The sequence below is a fragment of the Saccopteryx leptura genome, chromosome 1 (genome assembly GCF_036850995.1).
Source record: "Saccopteryx leptura isolate mSacLep1 chromosome 1, mSacLep1_pri_phased_curated, whole genome shotgun sequence".
Classification (NCBI taxonomy): domain Eukaryota; kingdom Metazoa; phylum Chordata; class Mammalia; order Chiroptera; family Emballonuridae; genus Saccopteryx; species Saccopteryx leptura.
In genome coordinates, this window is record NC_089503.1 from 13,247,365 (window position 1) to 13,266,156 (window position 18,792).

Sequence of the window (18,792 nt, forward strand, 5' to 3'; positions counted from 1 at the left end):
TCTTTCTCTCTCTTCCCCTTCCGCAGCGGAGGCTCCATTGGAGCAAAGATGGCCCGGGCGCTGGGGATGGCTCCTTGGCCTCTGCCCCAGGCGCTAGAGTGGCTCTGGTCGCAACAGAGCGACGCCCCAGAGGGGCAGAGCGTCGCCCCCTGGTGGGCAGAGCTCCCCCCCTGGTGGGCGTGCCGGGTGGATCCCGGTCGGGCGCATGCGGGAGTCTGTCTGACTGTCCCCGTTTCCAGCTTCGGAAAAATACAAAAAAAAAAAAAAAAGGGACTTACGTAAGGCTGTTTCTGGGTCTGCAGCCAGGACCGTGGTCAGTGAACCTGCCTTCTCAGGATATAGCCAGGGAAATGTCAGGCCAGGAAGAAAAGTTTGAGTTCGCTGATGCCGTGCTCTGGCTTGTTTGACTACAAGGCTGTCTCCTTTGGTGCGCCTTCCCAATCCGGCTTTCCTCAGTGGCTCACTGGGGATCTGCAACTTCTTACCCAGAACCTGAAGTTCTTACAGAAACTTTGGTCCAAGGATGGATGCATCAATTATTGTTTCTGTGCGGAGATGTGAGCAAGAAACCTCCTATCCCACCATTTTGCTGACCCAGAGTACACATTTTAAAGCTAAACTGATAGTACTCCATAATAGTTCTCAGAAGAACTGATGGAAACATTTCTCAGGTGTAGCATGTAGAGTCTTGCCTGGCTTGGCAAAAATCCAAACTTGATGTGTATCTCTGTGGTTATCCTCCTGGCCTGGGGATTCTCAGGGAATTGATGTTAGGAGAAAATCATAGGTCGAAACCCACTGTGCCCCCCTGTGCCAGGCTTCCCTATACCGCCTGCTTCGTTTTCGAACTTAGAAAATCTGCTTCCACTTTTGAGAAGGGAAAGAGATTGGTAAAATTATATATACATAACACAGCGTTATAAAGAGCAGAAAAGCAAATCCTGGAGGGAAGGGGGGAGGGCGTTGGAGGGAGGGGGTCAAGGGGGATGTCGAGGGGAACATGGGGGTGGGGGGATGTATTCAGTGGGACACTTGAATCTATGTAAACACAATAAATTAAAATCAATTAAAAAAAGAAAAAGAAAATCTGCTCCCACTTTTATGTGTTGTAAGTAAGCCCTTGCTTCATCAAAACTAATGTCTTAGGACACATTTAAAAAAACATATAACAAAAGCAAAATGGAAAAGAGGGATATAATACTGGAAATAATCATTCCCCGGATTTATTTTCATTGGGCTAAAGTCATGTAAGAAATGTGAACCTCAAAGCTTTGGGATAGAAAACAGAAAAATTATTTTGTCACCCTCCCTGACTGTACCTTTCAAGACTTCTTCCTGGTTTGTCATGTTATTTGGAAAAATACTTGACCACACCTACTTGAATTTCTCAATGTTGGCTTGAGTAAAAGAAGCTGTGGCAAGCTGAAGGAGGAGCTCTCCTTACTTTCTGTCCGTCACCCAATAAATAGCCAGCCAGGTTCTCCCCATTCCAACACCCTGCTGGAGAGATGCTACCATCACACCACCTGCCCCTACTGGGGCTCCTCTTGTTCTCTCTTATTCCAAGCCAACTATGTACCACCTGTGGTGAGTATCCTTTGATTTAAACAGTACTGTGATAGTCTCCTGGCAGCTACTGACAGGAAACTGTGGAGAGTTACCTGAACAAAGACCCTATGTCAGTTCTATATGTGGTTGCACTCTATGAGTAATGAGTAAGGTAAAGGGTGGCCAGAGATGGTAAGGAGAGGTCCACAATGTAGATTGTTGGAAGAGGGATCATAGATTCAATGTTAACTTGCCTAGCTGTCCTTTCTGTTCTCAGATCCTCTCTACCACAGTGACACTGCCAAGTAACAGTCTATTTTTATTCATTTTCAATGGTAGGAAACTCATGACCCCAGAAATTTTTCAAGATCATGGAAAGTTATCTTTTGATTTTCAGATACAATCTATTTTTCTGAAGTTCAACTCATGAGTTTTGGGATATCAGCTATGTCTTTCAAATAATGAAGACTGTTCTCTTGTCATTGTTGAGTTTAGATGTTCCAGGCTACACATCTGCCTCCCTTCCACTTTTTTTCCTACAGGACATGGGTACAAGCCCCATCTTCTGTCCTTTAGGGGTAGGATCCAGTGATTATGTGGTTCTATTAAAAATAGTGAGTAGAAGAAAGAAAAACTGGGTTCAGGTCTACTCTGACCCCTTAGTAGCTGAGTGATCCAATTTTCTGAATTTTTTATCACCACTCATAAATGGAGGATAACTGGGAAAGGGTGTTGAAACATGTGATTTATTGAAGTGTGGTATAGCTCTCAGATTGTATAATTTCTGCATGGAGTCTTTACCCTGGAATTGAACTTCACATCAGTCCAAAAATGACTGTAGGGTGCCATCTGCGGCCACATCTTCCTGGTACTCAGTAGCCTACAGGAAGTGATCCATACCACAACAGAAGGACTTGTATTCATACAAATGAAAGCACAGACTAGGCCAACTCTAATTTTATTTCCTGGCTTGTCATTTTCTTTTCTGTATCCTAAGAATAGGAGAGTCTGTATGGAAACTTTGAAGTTCAATTCATTGTACAAAATAATTAACTTTGCCTTCAGTAGTCAAGGAAGCTGATTTGAGTTGTTGACCAGGAACTAAAAGGTCTGTTTCAGGGCCAGAAAAATCTGCTAAACCAGATGCATCTACAAAATATCAGAGATGACTCACAATTATCCAACTGTACCCGTGGCAGACTGTGACCTTTCTATAATCGCTCGATTCAGATCTTCCTGGTCTCTATTTTAAAAAGAAAGAAGAAAGAAAAAAAAATCTTTTTTTTTAATAAGTAAATAAATAAAATGAAGGAAGGTGGGCAAGAGAAATGACATATCCTGGATACTGTAAGTATAGGGACAGAAGCTCCAGCTAAGCTGAAAGTAATGATTTGCACAGGATTTTATAATTTATTAAGTGATTTCTTGTTCAATACCTATGAAATAGGTGTTAACATCCACAAATTAAAAATGAAAAAACTGAAGGTCAGGAAGGTTACAGAACTTCCCCACAGTCACAAGTTAAAGGGCACAGAATCCAGCCAAGGTCCGACGGGACCCGGGGTTCATGTTCTTCGGACTATCCCGCTAACCCAAGGTCATCTGGAGATTTTCTTGGGATTACAAGCAAAGCATATTTAGAAATGTTCTAAGTGAAAACTAGCTTTTCTTGTTCCCCAGTTCTTGGGGGACCCTGGATTCTGTTTTTCCTTCCACAGTATAGTGTGACTCCCTCCATCCTTGCCCCTGGGATTTGAACAGGCAGTTGGCTAAAACCAGAAGGTTTTCCTGCGCGTGTGTACTGCTGAATAATGATTGTGATGCCTGGCCAGTTGGGTAATCAGACAGTTCAGCCTTAGGGTTAATCACCAACATAACATAGAACGTTTGCCTTGTCTCCCTCAGGATTAACAAAATTAATTTAGAAGAAGATGGAAAAGAAAAGAACGAATCCAGGAATTAGAAAGGGCTATACACTGCAAGTCAGAAGATGTGTATTAAGTCTCTGATTACTGAGTTTTCTTTAAGGACACCCTCTCTAGGTTTCATATTCAAAATTAGGCAATGATACTAGATCTTCAAGGCAGGGTTGATATTCTGTCATTACCCAGTGGTAAGGCTGAACCAGTGTTTAAATTTTTTACATACATCCATGCTGGTTGCTTAAGGAGTAACACCTGGCACAGCAGGGGGTCCAGACCCATCTTTTATTGTGCCAGTAACATAGTCAATGACTACTGGATTGGTCTATGTCTGTGCATATGTTTCTAAATATGTTAACATCACCCCTGTTCCTAGTTGTAATATTTTCTGTGTGTTTCTTATTTCTTCCCTCCTCTGCCACAGAGGTAAACAAAAAGGACCTACCCCAGCTACAGCCTCTAATAAGCACGATGATCAGTTCAAAATATCCCAGAGCTATTCAAGCTGCCAATGTCCTGTTGTCCCTCAGACTTGTTGGGATCCCGGACCAAAGCTTAGAAAAACAGCTGATCCAAGAAATCAGAGACAGGAGTGGTGAGTACCAATATTCGATGGAAGGTTTAGGATAACAGTTACCTATTTATAAAGATTATCACCAGTGAGTCCTAAAAATTGTGTATCTGAAGCATCCCGGCTACATCTATCTTAGTTGTATAAAACTAGGTAACAGAAAGGTGACTCAAATTTCAATCCCCTGCCACCCACCCCAAGCCACTTACTCCTTTGGGGCCCCAAAATCATTTTTCTTCAACAGGTCCCAAGGAAAAGCAAAAGAAATTATAGAGCCCTACCCGCTAATACTGTTCTATAAGCTAGCTGAGTTCACAACCAGACAGGGATTTGGACCACAATTATGAAGGCTGACAATTGAGAGGCAACCATGAAGTTGAGTTTGAGTCCAGGCTCTACTTTGTGCCTTCCATGTCAATATAAAGCCTCAGCTTTCTATTTAATGTAAGGGGGAAATGAAGTTACTCCTACCTACCTCTTACTGTAAGAATCATAAAAAGCCTGAGAGTTTTGATACTCTGTGAGTCAGAATAGGAAAGTCAATTATTACTTTCCTGGTAAGATGACACCCACAATGAGAAAAATCCTAAGATTTTATATTTCTCTATTTTTTTCTTTATCTTTTTTTTATACGGATTGCATCATTCCAAAAAGATCCTTTGATTTCATAGGAAAAACTAAGTTCTAGCTCACAGTTTTACAATATAGCTAGAAAAGGCCCTTTTGGGGGGGACAAAGATGAGAACAGTAAAACATTAGTATAGAGTGAAACAAAAGAAAGAAGTGACAGGCAACACAAGTCACAGCAGACCAAAAATATCAGAAGTATATACCTCATTAAAATGGAATGCTTTCTTTTTCAGTGTTAGATTTAACCTCGGGACAGCTCGCCTTGGTTATACTGGCTTTGGGAGCATGTCAAGAAGCTAATAAAACCATTACACATTTTCACCTGGTCAGACAACTAGAAGAGAAATTCCAGGAAGAAATTGGAAATATGGGTGAGAATCAAGTGTTCAGAGAACTGAAACAAACTTGTCTTCTTCTCCACTGATTCAGAATTCTGTAAAGGTTCCTTCCACTCTTCTTTCTCCTCTTCCATAATCCTACTCGATCTTTGTAAATCTTCCCTTTCTACATGCATGTTGGATTGGATTTTCAAATACGTTCAACTGAGCATTGACCCTTCATCAAACACTACCTTATTACAATGGTGAACACACAAACGCACACACACAATACACAACAGTTCTCTAGTCCTCTACAATCTTGACTTTCTCTTTTTTTTTTACTGAATTTATTGTGGTGACACTGATACAGGTTTGAGGTGCACAATTTCACAACACATCATCTGAACACTGTATTGTCTTTTTTACCATTCCAAGTCAAGTCCCCTTCCATGACCATGAATCCCCCTATACCCACTTCCACCAAACCACCCCCTGCCAGCAATTATCACACTGCTGTCCATGAGTTATTTGTCTTCTTTTCACTCAGTCCCTCTGCCCCACCACGCAGCCCCCTAACGCCTACCCTTGACAGCTGTCAGCCTACTCTCTATCTATAGGTCTATCTCTATTCTGCTTGTTAGTTCACTTTGTTCATTAGATTCCACATATGAGTGAACTCATATGGTACTTGTCTTTCTCTCACTGGCTTATTTCACTTAGCACAATGCTCTCCAGGTTCATCCATGCTGTCATAAAGGGTAAGATTTTTTTTCTTTTGTATAGCTGAGTAGTGTTTCATTGTGTAAATGTACCACAGCTTCTTTTATTCACCATCTACTGATGGGCACTTGGGCTGTACAAGCTTGACTTTTAGACAAATAATGAATCACATCAGAAATAGCTGAGCAATACAAGATGCAGTGGCATAAGTACCAAAGCATGCAAAACTACTATGGAAGGTAAAGACAGCCAAAAGTACTTCATCACTGGGAACAATCAGTTGACCATGATGGCTGCCAGTGAGGTGCATTGCTTTTATTTCAACTCCTACCCAATATCTTATTATTCATTGAGTCCCTCCAGTCCTGTCTTTCTTTGAAATGGCCTCAACTTCTTATAGCTTCAATCCATTACTATTGAAAGTGCAAGAGGCTTGGTGGTGGGACATCCATTTCCTGGTCCTAGCTCTGTAACCACCTGAATATCAGCATAGTATTTTAATCTCTTTAGTACTGGGTCTCCTCAGTGACAAAATACAAGGATTTGAACTTGGTGGCTCTTCAGAGCCTTTAAATTTCTCAAGTTCGCTGGCTTTCTGACTGATCCTTCTTCTTATTACTCACCTCTCCTTAAGTGTAAAGAAATTAGAATAAAATAAGTGGGAATAGACCGCAAATGTATTGTACCCAAGTACCACTCCTGTGAGTAAGGTATTTTTTTCCTCTCTGCTAGAAGAACACCATGGCAACCCGCTGACTAACTACTACCAGCTCAGCCTGGACGTTCTGGCCTTGTGTCTGTTCGACGGGAGCTACTCAATTGCCGACATTAATAACTACTTCACTCCTGAAAATAAAAACTTTTATTTTGGTGGTCAGTTCTCAGTAGGTGAGTCATTAAACCCAATTCCCTTGATAGAGAGAGGACACTGTTATCAGTAGGTCTTGCCCTTAAAGTTTTTCTACCAGTAAGTATGTAGATTTTATTCTCTCATCTACGTCAGTCTTCTCAGAAGGAAATTTTCTTTTTGAGAAAAGTGGAAATGGAGGGGTGGCAGTTAAGTATCTTTCAAGATGTATAGTATAGTAGAAAAACTTGGTTCCTATCCCATCTCTTCTTTGATTATAGAACCAATGAATCTTAACTCTTGACTTTAATTTTTCCATCTGTTGAAATGAGGATAGAATATGAGAATCTACATATAAGTCACTTTAGGAAATATAAGTGTGGGAGAAAGGGAATACAGTGGAATTCATTTCTCTTAACCCCTGATTCCTTTTCCAATTTATTGGAACCATTTGGATGTGTGAGTTTACTTGAACAACACAACCTTTCCAGGTGACAAGGCCCAATATTTTGATCAATAAAGTGTGTATTCACAATGGGGAAGGAGTGGAAATTTTCCACTGGATCGGCTTACCCCCCCAAAAAAATAAAAGCAGTCCCCTTAGTCAACTAGTTTTGGTGCTTAGCCCCTATGAATACAGATACACAAGCTCATCTTCCTCCAAGAAACCCAAAGAAAATAATTCAGTGTCTCTGGAGAGTAAGGAGAATGTGAGAATTTTTCATATTCCTTTTCCTACAAAAGAGGGAGACCACTACCCAGGAGGATATAAGTAACAAGACAGAAAAAAATCTTATCCTCCCTTCTTCCAATCTCTTGCCTCATCCTCATTAAGGAGATTTTTTGGAAAGCAATTCTCTTAAGTGGTATTTTCTAGTCAGTCTAATGGAAACCTTGGAACATTACAAAGACCTATATTGTTTGGTTTACAATGCTTTGGTTTCTCAATTCTCTTCCCAATATGGCTGACAGATGAAAAAGTGAAGGACTGTGTGTATATACCTACAAATTTATAACTGTTTCTATGACCAAAATGTGAGTTATTGAGGACAAGGTACACGGTTACTCCACATACAAAAAGAATCTTAAAATATTTGAGTGATTAGTGTTGAAGGAGTGATTGCTATATCTTGACATTTTTCTCTCCCACCATCAACTAGCATGAAGCAACCATCCCAGTTTGCCCAGATGTGTTGTTTCTCTTTTAGCACCAAAAGTCCCATGTACCAGGAAGCCCTGCAGTCCAGGTCAAATTGGCATGATTGGTCACCCTATCACCAATGTTTGGTTTCTTGACAGATACTGGTGCAATGGCTGTCCTGGCTCTGACCTGTGTGAAGAGGACCATAAAGAATGGGCAGACCAAAGCAAATGAAGAGGATTTAAAGAATATCGATAACTATATAAAGTCACTGGTAAAAAAGATTCTGTCTGAGAAAAAAGAAAATGGTCTCCTTGGAAACATATATAGTACAGGAGAAGCTATGCAGGTAAGTCAGAGGCTAAAACAGGAGACACTGAAGGGAGACACAGAGGAAAGCAGTATATTAATCCTTTTTTATTGGCCTCCTAAGATCATATCCATTCTGTTCCCTGTACTACCTTTGCTCTTATTCATATGATGCTCCTCTCTGCCTGAAATGTATTTTCCTTACCTTTAAATCTTTACTTTTTCATATCCAATGCTTCTACAAAGCTTTTCCTGACTACGATGTCCAGACATCCTAGAGTCTTCTACAACTGCAACCTGTCTTGTTCCAACCCCCAGAATTTCACACGTTACAATATAACACTGTTTTGGGCTTTCATCTCACCTCCCAAATTAGATTGTCATTTAGGAGTGGTGGTGGCAGTAACAGCGGCTGGTATGTATCTATATCAACTCATTAACACACGCAGCAACCCAATGAGGAAAGAATCATTACTTTCATTTCCTAGACTAAGACCATGAGTCACGGAGCATCCGTAACTTGCTTGATGTTACAAAGCTGTAAAGTGATGCAGCTGCGGAGGAAACCTGAACAGTTGGTTTCAGAACTCACACTCAGCCCCTACACTGTCCCATACATGTCCCTTGAAGTCTGAGACTTTATTTCTGCACCAATTTACTCAACTCTAAGAAGAGATCCAGGAAGGCTTACGGGAAAAAAATCGCTGAGTCTTTAAGATGAATAGGGGTTTGCCATGTCAACTCAGGAAGAAAGAACCTTCCAAGGGCAGAGGCTAGCAGGACAAAGACCAAAGGCACTAAAGAACGTTACTCATTTTAGGAAAATCAAGGTGTTCAGTATGGTCAGAATAGGGTCTTTGGAGAAAATTACCATGTGAGGCTGGTGTTGTGGGTAAGGGTCCAATCATAAGGTTGTTTGTACTATTGTTACCATTCAAGTTGTCGGCCTTGCTAAGTTTGAATTTAACTTAAAACAGTGGCTTCCTGTTCGGGCTGCACATTTCCAATCACCCGGAGGAGGTTTTAGGAAACGCTCCCGTGTAGGCCCCACACCAGCAAGGTAGTACAGAATGCAGGGGTGCGGCATGGGCCTCGGTCTTCTCTGCCAGCCCTACCGGGGGTTCAGTTCACAGCGGGATGGAGAGCTCGCCGCCCACGAGATCATTTTTAAGAGATGTACTGTGATTGGTTTCGTTTCTTTTAATAGCCCACAAATACTTGTTGACTCTTCGGTTAATTTTCAGTCTCCTAGAAAAGATGAGGGGGGCCTTGACCAGATAGGTCAGTTGGTTAGAGCATCATCCTGATATACCAGCATTGCCAGTTCAATCCCTGGGCGAGGCACATTCAGAAACAAATTGATGTTTCTAACTCTTGTCTTTCTACTTTCCTCTCTTTCTAAAATCAATGAAAGAAAATTTCAAAAGAAAGAAAAAAAACCCAAAAGATGGAGAGGGGGAACTGCTCTACCCTCAGAAACTCCAGAGCAACATCTTCAAATCCAACCCATTTCACCCTTTGTCGTTCTCACTCTAATACCCTCCTAACTTTTCCTGCCCCATAATTCTGCTCCTTCAATCCAGCTTACCTCTGCTGTCTGTATAGTTCTGTTAGAGTCTACTACAACTGCAAACTATCTTGTTCTATCCCATACAACCTATTATAACTTATTAGACTGCCCACAATCAAGCAAATAATTCAAAGGTTGCCCCCAAATTCAAGGGTCTACCAACCTGGTCCCAACTTCCTTGTCCATACTGTTCTTCCACAACGTCCTTGAGTGTTCCCTACACACCAGTCCTCCCGCACCAGGAGAAGTTTTGGGGGGAGTTTGCTAAAATGCAGATACTCTCATCATGGCCAGGCCAGGTCCTGGCCGCCGCTCCTCTAGCTCCTTCTGCCAGCTGTCCCCTCTGGGTACAGGGCTCTCTCTCCTCATGTCACCTACTGAAATGCCATCATATGGTAAAGGCTACCTCTACTAACGCCTTCTCCATCAAGCCTTTCCTCAGCCCCACTCAATGTTTTGAGCTCTTCCTCTTTTCAAAGATTGGGCCACTAAATGCTTATCTCAGAGCATTCATCTTAGGGGGCTCCTTTACAAAAATCTGTCTGTTAACAATACCTATTCAGTGCCTCCTGTATGACAGGTATTGTTGCAGTGTTGGAAATACAAGAGTGAATACGGTAGACATAGTCTGTTCCCTTGGGTGCCATTATACTTTGTATTATTAAGCATTCCCCACCTCCCTGTCCAAAATAGTTTATAAGCTTCTGGAAGGCAGGAAATATGTCTTAGTTGTCTAAGGTGCCTCTTATGTTATTGATGTCAAATGAATATTTACTGAATTGGAGGTAAGCTTTCCCCTCATTTTAAAGTTTCTCATTCTCTCTCTCTCTCTCTCTCTCTCTCTCTCTCTCTCTCATTAGGCTCTCTTTGTCTCATCCACAAATGAAAATGAATGGAATTGCCCACAAACTCTGGACACGGTGCTCAAGGAAATTCCTCAGGGAACATTTCAAAGGCCAATTGCTGCAGCTCAGGTCTTACCTGCTCTGAGGGGAAAGACCTACTTGGACATTAACAAAAACTCTTCCGGTCTCAGTGGTTCAGGTATAGCACTAAAGAACAAACTCTTTTGTGCCTTTCAGTGTCACACTCAAAGTACATGAGATTTAGGTGTCATTGGGGACCAGAAGTGATCAAATAAACCTCTAAAGCATTACAGTTCCCAGAGAGAACTCAGTCCTTGATATACCAGCAGAGATGATAACTGCCTGAGGATTTGTTCTTAACAGTGGAGTAGATGGCATTCTTAATTTAAACACTGATAAACAAAGTAGTCTTGGTTGAATGATGTCTAGAGAGAACTCAGTCCTTGATATACCATCAGAGATGATAACTGCCTGAGGATTTGTTCTTAACAGTGGAGTAGATGGCATTCTTGATTTAAACACTGATAAACAAAGTAGTCTTGGTTGAATGATGTCTAGAGAGAACTCAGTCCTTGATATACCATCAGAGATGATAACTGCCTGAGGATTTGTTCTTAACAGTGGAGTAGATGGCATTCTTAATTTAAACACTGATAAACAAAGTAGTCTTGGTTGAATGATGTCTAGAGAGAACTCAGTCCTTGGTATACCATCAGAGATGATAACTACCTGAGATTTGTTCTTAACAGTGGAGTAGATGGCATTCTTAATTTAAACACTGATAAACAAAGTAGTCTTGGTTGAATGATGTCTATCTCCAAAGAGATTTTTCTGATTGCTGGATACAGAGAGATGTTCTGATCATCGTTCTCATCCTCAGCAAAGTACAGCATCTCTGACTTTCCATTACATACATGTCGGGGAAATAAGATGTCTGTGTGGAAGGAATATGGCAGTATTATAAGAAATTACAGCATGAATCATTGATTCAAACAACTGGTTTTGCAACAAGATAGAGAGCCATTTTCTTCTATGTCATTTATTGCTCGTTCAGCCACTGACCAGTTTAGGAAACTTGGACAAGACGTTTAAGCTCTGAGCTTCAGTTTTCTAATGTAAGATATGCAAATGATAATAGTATCTGACATAGGTTTTTGTAAGGACTGAAGGAAACAGTTTGTGTAAAATGACTAGTACGGTGCCTAGCACAATATTTTTTTTCAATAAATGTTTAAAAATACAAAGGCAAAAAAATGGAAGCATTATTGTATGCTATACCAAAAGAGAGACACCCCCAAGAGGAATGGGAGAGGGGGCAATTGTTTAACAGCTAGGAGTTAAGCTGATCGTGAGCATTCACAAGCTGGTAAGTATCTAGTTTTAATTTCTGCTTTAACCACGTGAGAGGTCTGCCCCTTGATGGATGCCACTTGCTCCTATAGCAAATGCCTCTCTCCACGAAGGAAAGGAGTTCGTGGATAGAGGTTGGATAGGTGTGCAAACTCTAACATCACTCTTATAATTCTGAATAATAATTCTTCTCTGCTCTCCTGTTTCTACCAGGTAGCTTTAACATCTCCACTCACGAGCCTCTCCCTGTGGAACCTACCAGCTCATCCTCATTTATCTCAGTCAATTACACTGTGAAAATCAATACAACATATTTCACCAGAGTCACCGTGTCAAATGGTTCTGTCTTCCTGGATGTGATGGAGGAAGCTCAGAAAATAAATGAGACTGCTTTTCGGTATGTCGGTTCATAGCCTAAGGTTAAGGGGGGTTGTGCGATTTTTGAAAGACTCCGTAAAAACAAATCTGCACGTGAATGCAAAGTGCATTAAAACTCATCTGAATCATACCTTTGCTGATCATCTACATCTCGCAGCAGGGTCCTCTAGCACATAGTTGGCATTTAATTGATGTTCACTTAATGGGTGAATAAGTCTGAGGACCTCTCTCCTGTCAGTGTATCTTCTTCAATAAATAGAACTTCTTATGTCAGACAGTGTCTACAACAGTGGTTCTTAACTATTTTTGAGTCAGTGACTCCTTTGAGTAGGATGCTCATCCCAGAAAAATAAACATACACAGAAAACATTGTTTAAATTAGAAGTTACACAAATGCTTGGAAGCCATTCCATCCCCCTGACACCCACTTTCAAGAGGTTTCATGGACCCCTAGATAAAGGCTCCCTGGCCTAGAGAGATCAAATACTAAGGCAAAGATATTGACTTCGTGCCTGAAAACTATGGTTTATTTGGTTTTTAAAACCTAATTTATAGTTGTTTATTGTTTTTAATAACATGATATAAGATGCTACAGAGAAAATTACATATGTATGAAAATCTCTAAGTGTGTGTATATATATATAACATATAATGTATATGCATATAAACATATGTGATAATAAAGGCTCCTTTCAAGTGCTCTCAGAAAGACAGAGAATTGTGACTAGACAATGTGAACCAGACATTGACCATGTCACTTTTTAGTCAACAAAATGAAATATAAAATTATTCTTTCATGTTTTTCTTTTTGAGGAGAAAACCCACTAACTTAGGACTCAGGGTGCCTCCAGCACATCAGACTAACACTTTCAACTATTATTTTAGTAACTTTGACAGTGACTATCATGGGGTAGAAGTTGTTAACTTCAAAGTGTCTACTATGACGGGAGGGAGGGACAGGAGCCATGGACCTCATGTCCCTAATTTAGCCAGGACTGTGGGCTGTCTGCATCAAAATCACCTGCAGTGTTTATGGGATGTGCAGACTCCTGGTCCCAGTCCAGACCTACAGAATCAAAGTATCTGGGAGTAGGGCCAGAAAAATCTGCATTGTGGGGATTGTATCTTCAAGTGATGCTTAGGTACGTTATAGTTTGAGCAATGCCTGTGTAGAGTTGCCTTTGAAAACCCTAAGTCCCTGTGACCCATTCACTGCCCCCTCAGGTTCACATTCGTGGAGAGCACCTGGGGCCCATACATCACCTCTGTTCAGGGCTTGGAGGCCAGCAATACCGACAGGACCTACTGGGAACTTCTGAATAAAGGCAAATCCCTAGACCAAGGTAAGGGACCGCATGCCAACAGCCCCCCAGACTGAAATTGCCCGAGCATTCAGATGTGAGGGGGGGCGCTCCTGTGGGAAACGTGCCGAGGAATTTGGAGAGTGCTATCCATTATTTAGGGATTGGGTGATCTAATCATTTAACCCACTTCTCCTTTTTCTTTCTTCCAGGAGTTGGTAGTTATGTGGTCCACAATGGTGATGATTTAGAGGTTCGTTGGAGCAAATACTAATAAACTCAACCCTTCCTCAGCAGGATTGAATTCCTTTGCAGTGGAATTCCATGTGGACATTGGCCCCATGCCTTCCTTTTCATCGGTCTCAATTGCAACAGGAGTATCTAATAACCTCCCTGTCTCTCTTTGCATATTAAATAAGTACCAACCACTATACACAAAGAGCCTGTGCTGATCATGCCATTTTAAAGGGGGGTTATTATTAGAGGGAGGACCACCTCAGGAGGAAGTGACATGAGAGAGATTGGACCGTGTCTACTAAGCTCAGTTGTACTCGAGGTTCCCCTGAAAACTCTCTGGGTGACTCTGGGCAGATGGGGAAGACAGAAATCTGGATCTAATGTTGCAGCCACAAGCAATGAGATCAACTGGACACCTTGCAGGGAGGCTGAGCTCTCAGAGACCCAGATGCAAGGGCGGCGCCCAGTGGATGTATGGACTTCACTCAGGCAGTGGGTTCGAGAGGAAAATGGTGCTCTGCTCAGAGGGGGAAATATGAGGTTTACACACAAAAAGTCAATCCATACAGTTTGAGGAAAATTACCCTCCCCGCCTCCAACTGTCTCCCTTGAACTCCTCATTCTTTTCCCACATTTATTTTCCTTTCCCTGCCCCATAAAAATCACCTGGATATTCATATCAGCAAAACAAACAAACAAAAAACCCTCTGCAGAATACACATCTTCTTAAAAAGTTGAATTATATTTAAGCAGCACGAGCTGAATTATACTTTATGCTGAGAATATGAGCCACTTACACATGCAGGCAGGAACCAGACCTTTCAGATGCCAGAGGACAAAAGGTCCTTCAGATAAGCACAAAGTGAAGTAGACGGTAGTAACACCACCATCAGACAGAAGCGCCTTTAACCTCAGAGACAGACGGGGAGGTTAACGGACTCTCACTCCCTCACCACGGACTCTCACTCCCTCACCACTGCCCTCACAGGGGCCAGTGAAAGCCCTGGCCACACTTGCATTCTGAGAAGCGCCTACAGCTTGGGACTGTTACAAAACCTCCATGGAGTCTGAGAGAACAAACTTCCATCTGCTGCCACAGCAAAGAATAATCAATACAAATAAACCTATAAAATGTTCAGAGAGAGACTCTGGGTGCTTTGGAAGCAGGAAATTAGGTGCAGGAAAAAATAAACCCAGTTAGTAGCTAGCCAAGGACTGTCAGCACTACAGTGTGTAGTGAAGAAATGTATGGCTGACGCGGTTCCTGTTCTGCAAGCTATTTGCTAATGAAACAGTGGTGCCATGATCAGTCTTGCGGGAACCATAGCCGTAAGGGGTCATTTCTAGGGAAGGACCGTATATATTTAAGAACGGGCATAGCAGGTGCCTGGATCCTCTCGGGATAGTCATGTGCAGGTTCTGGAACCCAAGGTCAACCTCATGCTGGGTTCCTATTCCTGTAATTACCACAAACTCACTGCCCTAAAACAAGACAAATTTATTATGAGACAGTTCTGGAGGCCAGACGTCTGCAATGGGTCTCACTGGGCTGAAATCAAGGTTTTGAAAGAGCTGTGTTCTTGTAGAGTTTCTAGGGGAGAATCTATTTCCTAGTCTTTTCCGGCTTTGGGACGAAGCCTGCGTTCCTAGGCTCGTGCCCCCTCCACCTTCAAGGTCAGCAAGTGTACCTTCCGACATCTGCTTCCATTGTCACATGGCAGTCTCTGACCCTAACTGCCCCGCCTCCCTCTTCCACTTAAAAGAACCGCTATGATCACACTCAGCTCACTTAGACAATCCAAGATAATCTTCCTATCTTAAAGGCAGTTTATTAGCAGCCTCCATTCCATGTGTCACCTGAATTCCTCTTACCACCTAACCCGGCACATTCACCAGTTCCAGAGTAGGATGTGGGCATCTTGGGGCTGTTATTCTGCCTACTACTCCTTCCTGTGGCATACAAGTCCCTCACAATGTGACCCAACCTGTCTTTCTGGTCTCATTTCCCACCATGTGCCATGGATCAGCTATATATCACTGCATAACAAATTACCCTGAAATTTCATGGCTTAAAACAACAATATTTATAACCTCACAGTTGCTGTAGGTCAGAAATCCAAGGGACAACAGCTTACCTGGGTCCTCTGGCTTCGGATCTCTCACAAGGCTACAGTCACACTATCAGTGGGCGCTGCCTTCATCTCAAAGCTCGACTGGGGAAGGTTCTGCTTTCAAGCTCATTCACATGGTCATTGGCAGGATTCCTCCCTCCCTGCTTGTTGGCTGGAGACTGCGCTCAGTGTTCAGCACATGGGCTTCTCCACAGGGCAGCTCACAACACGGCAGCTGGCTTTATCAGAGCAAGAGAGGAGAAGAGCCAGAGAGAGACTGCAAGGGAGGGGGAAGTTGGTCTTTTGTGACCTCCTCCGTCTCTTCTGGTGGATGATAGTTCTGAGCAGTGAGACCAACCCACACACTAGAGGAGTGGACATGAACCAGGAGGCGGGAAGGAGGGCCCATGTCAGAAGCTTTCTAGCACACACCCCCCAACACACCCCTGTGCTCTTACCTCACAAGACCACTGACATTCCCCCAAAAAGGAAAATATGCCCATGTATTATTATACTTGTTCTTTAATTCACTCATCCAAAAAATATTCAAGTGGTACCTGCTGTAAGCTAGGTAGTTTCTCATGTACTGGGGACAGAGCAGTGAACAAAATATGCAAAGCCCCTTGGAGCAGACATTCTAGTGAGAAGGAGACAGACAGTAAATGAACCACAAACACAGTATGACAGGCGTGGGGAGAAGTGATACAAGTTAGGGGCACCGAGGGGTTCGGTGGTGTGAGCCTGTCCTATAAACACTGTTCTGGGAAGACCTCTCTAAAAGCTGACCTTTGAACAGAGACATGAAAGAAGCAGGTAGCCACCATGAGAATATTTGGAGAGTGTCCCAGGCAGAGGGGACAGGAAGGGCAAAGGTGACTGAGCAACAAGAAGTTCTCACAACCTCAGTAATGCGTATATACGTCCTATGGAATACTACTCAATCATAAGCAAAGGTGAAATACTGCCATTTGCGACGACATGGATGGATCTTGAGAATATGATACGTAGCAAAATAAGTCAGGCAGAAAAGGCTAAAAACTATATGATTTCACTCATCTGTGAGCTATAAAACTAAAAGCAACAAATGAACAAACAAACTTCTCTCTCTCTCTCTTTAAATCTGGGGATGAAAGTAGTTTCAAATACACAGGGCTTTCCGATATTATCTACCTATATACTGCTCACAAACATTAGGGAATATTTCAAAATGAATACGAAGTGATAAAGTATCCATGTTTGTGAGCAGTACATTAAAGTCAGTAATTAGAAACTGCAGGCTCAGTGGGCTATATACAGGGTTAAGTATATACAGGTGTGGGCAAAAGCAGGCAAAGGACTCTGTGCCGAGCTTGAGGATAGCCGGCAGACTGCAAGAATGTGTCTGTGGTGGTTACCAGAGGGAAGGGGGATGGGAGTGATAAAGGTTAAAGGGAACCAAATATATGGTGATGAAAAAGGACTTGACTTTTAGTGGTGGGTACACAATGCAGTATGCAGATGCCGTATCACAGAATTGTACACTGGAATCCTGTATAACCTTATTAACCAATGTCATCCTAATAAATTTAATCTTTAAAAAAATTTTCTTTGGGTCCATGGTTGGCTCAGTGGTAGAGCGTCGGCCTGGCATGCAGAAGTCTCGGGTTCGATTCCCAGCCAGGGCACACAGGAGAAGTGCCCATCTGCTTCTCCACCCCTCCCCCTCTCTTTCTGTCTCTCTCTTCCCCTCCCGCAGCCAAGGCTCCATTGGAGCAAAGTTGGCCCAGGTGCTGAGGATGGCTCTATGGCCTCTGCCTCAGGCGCTAGAATGGCTCTGGTTGCAACAGAGCAACACCCCAGATGGGCAGAGCATCGCCCCCTGGTGGGCATGCCTGGTGGATCCCGGTCGGGCGCATGCGGGAGTCTGTCTGACTGCCTCCCCGTTTCCAACTTTAGAAAAATGGCCCTGGCCGGTTGGCTCAGCGGTAGAGCGTCGGCCTAGCGTGCGGAGGACCCGGGTTCGATTCCCGGCCAGGGCACATAGGAGAAGCGCCCATTTGCTTCTCCACCCCTCCGCCGCGCTTTCCTCTCTGTCTCTCTCTTCCCCTCCCGCAGCCAAGGCTCCATTGGAGCAAAGATGGCCCGGGCGCTGGGCATGGCTCTGTGGCCTCTGCCTCAGGCGCTAGAGTGGCTCTGGTCGCAATATGGCGACGCCCAGGATGGGCAGAGCATCGCCCCATGGGAGGCAGAGCACCGCCCCTGGTGGGCGTGCCGGGTGGATCCCGGTCGGGCGCATGCGGGAGTCTGTCTGACTGTCTATCCCCGTTTCCAGCTTCAGAAAAAAGAAAAAAAAAAAAAAAAAAAAAAGAAAAATGGCCCTGGCCGGTTGGCTCAGCGGTAGAGCATCGGCCTAGCGTGCGGAGGACCCGGGTTCGATTCCCGGCCAGGGCACATAGGAGAAGCGCCCATTTGCTTCTCCACCCCTCCGCCGCGCCTTCCTCTCTGTCTCTCTCTTCCCCTCCCGCAGCCGAGGCTCCATTGGAGCAAAGATGGCCCGGGCGCTGGGGATGGCTCTGTGGCCTCTGCCTCAGGCGCTAGAGTGGCTCTGGTCGCAACATGGCGACGCCCAGGATGGGCAGAGCATCGCCCCCTGGTGGGCGTGCCGGGTGGATCCCGGTCGGGCACATGCGGGAGTCTGTCTGACTGTCTCTCCCTGTTTCCAGCTTCAGAAAAATGAAAAAAAAAGAAAAAAAGAAAAAAAAAATTCTTTGTAGCTGGAGCAGAATGAGCAAGGGAGAAAGTGGATGGAGGTGAAGTCCAAAGAGAACCAGATTGCAGACCTCCCAGGGCCTTGTAGGTTATTAGAAGAACACAGAGTTTTATTTTAAGATGGGGGCCACTGGAGTAAGTCACCCTAAAAGGAGCTGCTTAAAATTCAGTAGTTAGAAAGACTTTTCATAATCTCAAGACAATTTTTCCAGTTCTCTGTTTT

At 43.3% G+C, this 18,792-nt stretch overlaps 2 protein-coding genes across 8 annotated transcripts in view; one reads left to right on the forward strand and one right to left on the reverse strand.

Moving 5' to 3' along the window:
- LOC136389453 (oocyte-secreted protein 2-like) overlaps positions 1-16,129 on the reverse strand; it is a 52,827-nt gene extending 36,698 nt beyond the window's left edge. Inside the window, exons 1-4 of one of the 6 annotated variants that reach the window (XM_066361290.1) lie at positions 15,846-16,129; positions 11,174-11,378; positions 7,786-7,888; positions 2,723-2,791 (exon numbers count right to left, since the gene is read on the reverse strand). Coding sequence is in view for 1 of the 6 variants with exons in the window: in XM_066361278.1 (XP_066217375.1) it covers positions 7,786-7,906 (121 nt within the window). In the remaining 5 variants the exon portion in view is untranslated. Of the gene's footprint in view, positions 1-2,722; positions 2,792-7,785; positions 7,907-11,173; positions 11,379-15,845 lie in introns of those variants that run through there. The other 5 variants (XM_066361281.1, XM_066361313.1, XM_066361298.1 and 2 more) reach the window with 5 other exon arrangements.
- On the forward strand, positions 1,509-13,912 carry TCN1 (transcobalamin 1). 2 transcript variants are annotated; one of them, XM_066361240.1, is made up of 9 exons: positions 1,509-1,587; positions 3,895-4,065; positions 4,905-5,042; positions 6,444-6,599; positions 7,858-8,048; positions 10,439-10,622; positions 12,008-12,191; positions 13,397-13,515; positions 13,686-13,912. In XM_066361240.1, exons 1-9 carry the CDS (start codon positions 1,509-1,511, stop codon positions 13,745-13,747), a joined length of 1,284 nt encoding a protein of 427 aa, XP_066217337.1. In that variant the 3' UTR covers positions 13,748-13,912. The 2 variants fall into 2 exon arrangements, with proteins under 2 accessions (XP_066217337.1, XP_066217344.1); XM_066361247.1 differs by having other exon boundaries at positions 6,447-6,599.
- Positions 16,130-18,792: the final 2,663 nt, after the last annotated feature.